Source organism: Canariomyces notabilis (assembly GCF_033297395.1).
Source record: "Canariomyces notabilis strain CBS 508.74 unplaced genomic scaffold N656scaffold_1, whole genome shotgun sequence".
Lineage (NCBI taxonomy): Eukaryota > Fungi > Ascomycota > Sordariomycetes > Sordariales > Chaetomiaceae > Canariomyces > Canariomyces notabilis.
Window position 1 is genome coordinate 1817102 of NW_027041823.1, and position 4223 is coordinate 1821324.

The 4223-nt window shown below is 53.7% G+C and overlaps 1 protein-coding gene across 1 annotated transcript; it reads right to left on the bottom strand.

Moving 5' to 3' along the window:
• Positions 1 to 1248: 1248 nt before the first annotated feature.
• On the bottom strand, positions 1249 to 3980 carry N656DRAFT_825663 (ABC1-domain-containing protein). Its single transcript, XM_064818454.1, has 4 exons — positions 3889 to 3980; positions 2771 to 3816; positions 2186 to 2703; positions 1249 to 2129 (listed from the first exon to the last, which is right to left on the bottom strand). The coding sequence occupies exons 2-4, from the start codon at positions 3658 to 3660 to the stop codon at positions 1432 to 1434; spliced, it is 2106 nt and encodes a 701-aa protein (XP_064675128.1). The 5' UTR covers positions 3661 to 3816; positions 3889 to 3980; the 3' UTR covers positions 1249 to 1431.
• Positions 3981 to 4223: the final 243 nt, after the last annotated feature.

The following is a 4223-nucleotide window of genomic DNA, read 5'->3' on the forward strand; positions in this document are numbered from 1 at the left end:
AGTAATTGGGTATCATATCGCCTATAAAGGCCCCAGTTCAAGGACTTGTATACTATACCTACAGTGGTTTAGCCCCTAGTAGCTAACATAGACTGTGCGAGCTTCACTATGTCTACGTCTTGGCGGTCTTGGCTTTCTGGAGAGGATAAAGACTTTTGGCCCCGGCCTTCGTACCGTTCAGGGCCAATGCTTTCGTTCAGGATCATAGGTTCCACCAGGTTTTTTAAACAAATTAAAAATTTATAACAGCCATATACCCTATAAGCGATAGTGGTCTTGCAGGTGCCTAAGCCTATTTACTACCAAATTGCTAAGGGTGGTCCGTGTTCTACAGCAAATTTGAAGGTGTTGAACTAACCACGATAACCGGGTGCAATTTGGTCTGAGCTATCTTTTAAAGTTTTAGATTCTCAGCGGTGTACTGTACGTTTCTGCGAGTGGCTTGCATTGAATCCCGTTAACCCATTTACAAGCGTTGAGCCCAAGCCAATGAGTTCCACAGCCACGTGCCAATCACCACCCAGTGAGAAAACCGTTTCCATCTGAATTCTGAAGTTGTCTTCTGAACTTGGCATCAACGTTTATGTAACAATACGATACAACCGTTGCCAATGCTGAAGAGAGGCGCAGATCTAAAAACCGCCCACACCCAAAGACAAGATTGCGACAGCGCATGTCAGCATCTCGACTTCTCGGTGCAAACTTTCCATCCGTTTTTACACCGGTTCAGGGTCAGGTTGTGCATCGAGGCTTTCTTGGGCACGTTGTGTATTTAGGTTTGGGGCGTTTCAGAGTTAGACAAGTCTCAAGTCTATCCACACACTGTAACTAGGTACCTCACTGAAGCAACAATTGACTTTGCCAAAGACCCAGGACCCCAAACCCCCGTTCCTCAACAGCAGGGATAGACATGTTGCAGGCAAAATCCTACGGACGGGACAGTAGGTAGATAGAGAATTTTGGGAACACGCACAAGTCTTCTTGCCTACATACCATACCATGGAAGCAATATTACAGGTATGTACATACAGTACAGTACCGTTACAGTGGAATAGGGTGCCTCGAGGGTGCATATTAGAAACCCACAACCGACTGGAGCCGTGTGGGTGCATCCCCACGTCCTGCCGGCAGCTCGAATTCTCCACAGGATAGCAACTCCTCCTGCAGGCTGCGGGGCTCTGAACTTCCCCTATTCATAGCGACCAAAACAGGATATCGTGTACACACGGATGTCGGGCTTCTAGACATGTTATATATTGGTTGAATCTGACTGAGCTTGGTATTGATCCTCTTATATAGGTAATGCCGCAACGCCCAGGGTATCCGTCTACTCTTCTAGGTCTACCTTAACCATGCAGTGCTGATGTACAAAAACATACATTCCAGCCGAATGAGGGGATAAAAGAGGTGCTTCCCGCTGCTGCCGCCTTCTTAGCCTTCGAATACATCGTGCTGAAGCTCGACGCCAAATTCCTTGGCCACGCTCTTCAGTCTCTCTTCGACCTCGTCTTCCATCCCCTTTCCGTAACCAAAAAGCTGTTTCAGCCTGAAATAATAGAAGGCAATATCCGAGATGACTAAGACAGCCTTGAACAGGAGATGCTGCCACATGTTGACGGCTCTCTGCCGCAAGGGAAGATTGGGGTCCTGGAAGAGCGAACGACTGGCCCATTCGCCCATCATCTTGACTCTGTTGACCGGTGAGCCCATGAATGCGTTGTTGCCTTGCACGATGCGCATATTTCTTCCAATGAAGATGAGCTCCTTGGGCCACTTGTCCTCGTCTGCCAGCACATCGCGAATGCCCTGCTTCATCCGCTGCTGCATCTCGTAGTGTCGTTGACTAGCGGTCTTTTGGTCCATCGCCCCGAGCATCTCCTTCTGGAACTGTTGCTCGCCGCCCTCGTAGGGCCGCATCAACGTGGCTGAGGCAAACAAGTCGGGTGCTTTGATACCCCACTTCTCGGTGATGTCGGCGATCGTCTTGTTGTCGAATGTCATCAAGGCCTTCCAGAAGACGCCATACTCGTGCCGGAACTTGTCGCTCATGAAAACATACAGTCCATGGTCAATCAACACAAGCTCCGGTTTCCCGTTCGGCAGTCTCCTGATGAAGATGTTTCCGGGGTCTAGAGATGAGTCAAGATTAGTAACGGCCAACCTCAAAAGAAGGATGGAAACGTACGTGGGTCGCAGTGGACGACACCCCACTTGAAAATCTGAGCGGAGAAGAGATCAACCATGGTCGTCATGACGTCCTTTGTGGAAACACCGAGGCCTCCCTTTCCACGGCGCCCTCGCCATTCAGTTCGCTCGGGCTTCAATTTTTGACAGTTGGGGTTTTCCCGCAACTCGCGGCGGATCGCGTCCATATCTGGAGGTTCCAGTTGAGCGCCATGCACACCAGCCGAACCGTTCGCAAACCCCCCGAGCCAAGGTCTAGTCAGGGCCTCCTTGTCCCACAGCCTCACGCCTTCGATCCATTCCGTCGTAAGCACCCGCCTGGAACTAAACTCGGGGTAGACGCGGGGGATATAGACTCTGCCCCGGAGACTCGGTTCCTCGCTGACAAGCTGCCGCATAATCTCGGAATTCTTGGCCTCATTTTCAAAATCGGTCTCGAGCATCAGCCGCTCCGTGATGAACGGCACCAAGACATACAGAGGCAGGTCAAACCACCATGTATACACCTTCGTCACCACTCTGGTTACACGCAACGTCCTTGTCAGCCAAATGCGGTCCTGTAACCAAGGAAACGGGCAGCACTCACTTGAAAGCCCACAGATCCCACCCGATCTGCTTCGCGATCTCGGGCTTCTGAATCTTCACCGCCACCTCCCTCCCGTCGGGCAGCCGCGCCCAATGGACCTGTGCGACTGAGGCGCTCGCCCTGGCCGTCCTCTCCATGACGCCCTTGCCCTCTTCACCCGCAAAGCTGACCCCAAACACCTCCTCAACGCTCCTCCCGCCAAAGTCGTCGCGTATGACTTTCTCCACCGCTTGCCACTCGTCTTGGGGCGCGTCGTCAAACATGCGGGCAAACATCCTTTGAAACTCCGGGGGCAAAACGGCGCTCTGCATGGCGATGGCCTGGCCAATCTTGAGGTACAGCCCGCCGTTGGAGCGGAGCAGCTCAAACAGCCGCTCGGCGCTACGCCGGTGCAGCTCGGGGATCCCGCCCTCGCTGCCAATCAGGGGCAACGGCTGCGGCCGAAAGTTGATTTTGTAATCGGCCGCCACCAGCAGGCCCGTGCCGAACGTCCGCAGCGACCGCGCGATCCCCGCCGCGTACACCTGCCGGTCCACGAGGTAGCCTGCGGCGAGGACCGTTGAGAATATCAGCAGCCGCCGCCACCACCGCCGGATGCGCGGGTAGCTGCGTGCTGGGCGGGGCGCGCCGAGCGTGGACGGTGCCGGAGGACGGAGCGGTTCGAAGGGCCCTGCGCTGTGGGTTACTATGCGGCGCGGCCGGGTTGAGGAGAAGAGGCGGGAGCATGGTGGCCGGGAGGCAGCTATTGTTGGCGGTCTGGTTGGCGTCTGTGATGTGCATCGGCGCAGGTGGAGGGAAGGGATCGAACGGCTACTGCAAGGCGAGGAGGACCAGATCGAACTCGAAGAGGCGGGCCGCCGGAAGGCGCCCGCCATGTCTCGGCGCCACATATTCGTGGCGGTAGGGGGAATTCTGTCGTTCAGACAGTACGGTTTGCTTCAAGACACCATCTGATGGAACGTTGTTGAATTGCAATTGCGTGTAGGACGGAGAAATGGGAAATTTTCGAGTCGACGTCTGTAGGCGTTTTCAACCGTCAATGACGACTTGATCTCGGTGTTAGTGCCCTGTTGCTGACAAGGACCCCACAATTTACCGCTATCTTACGGATACCTTACCTTACCTCCGGTCTTTCAGCACGGATTCTCCGAGCCCAGTCGGGGTTTACGGAGGACGGGACTGTACTCCGTAATCGAGCCGCGAAATGCTTTGAGCCTCAATGTTGGGTTACAATGTTATGTAGCAGGGACACTACACTAACTGAGAGCCATGCTCCTCTCTGGGAACAGGTTGAATCCTTGACATTACAAGTACGCAGAGAATTACCATAGCGCCCCCGTACTCAGCCAAAATGATCTTGGTGACTTACTTGACCTGGAAGTGAGCCTTCCACGTACAGGACCATCCCTCAGAGCCAAAAGGATCTTCGGTATCACCTTATAGTTGAATTCTT

Excerpts from the sequence above, each read along its gene's own strand:
- N656DRAFT_825663 (XM_064818454.1), bottom strand. The coding sequence starts at position 3,660 with ATGTGGCGCCGAGACATGGCGGGCGCCTTCCGGCGGCCCGCCTCTTCG. Across the intron at positions 2,704-2,770 it reads TGGGATCTGTGGGCTTTCAA|AGTGGTGACGAAGGTGTATA; the intron begins GTGAGTGCTGCC and ends GCGTGTAACCAG. Across the intron at positions 2,130-2,185 it reads TGTCGTCCACTGCGACCCAC|ACCCCGGAAACATCTTCATC; the intron begins GTACGTTTCCAT and ends ACTCATCTCTAG.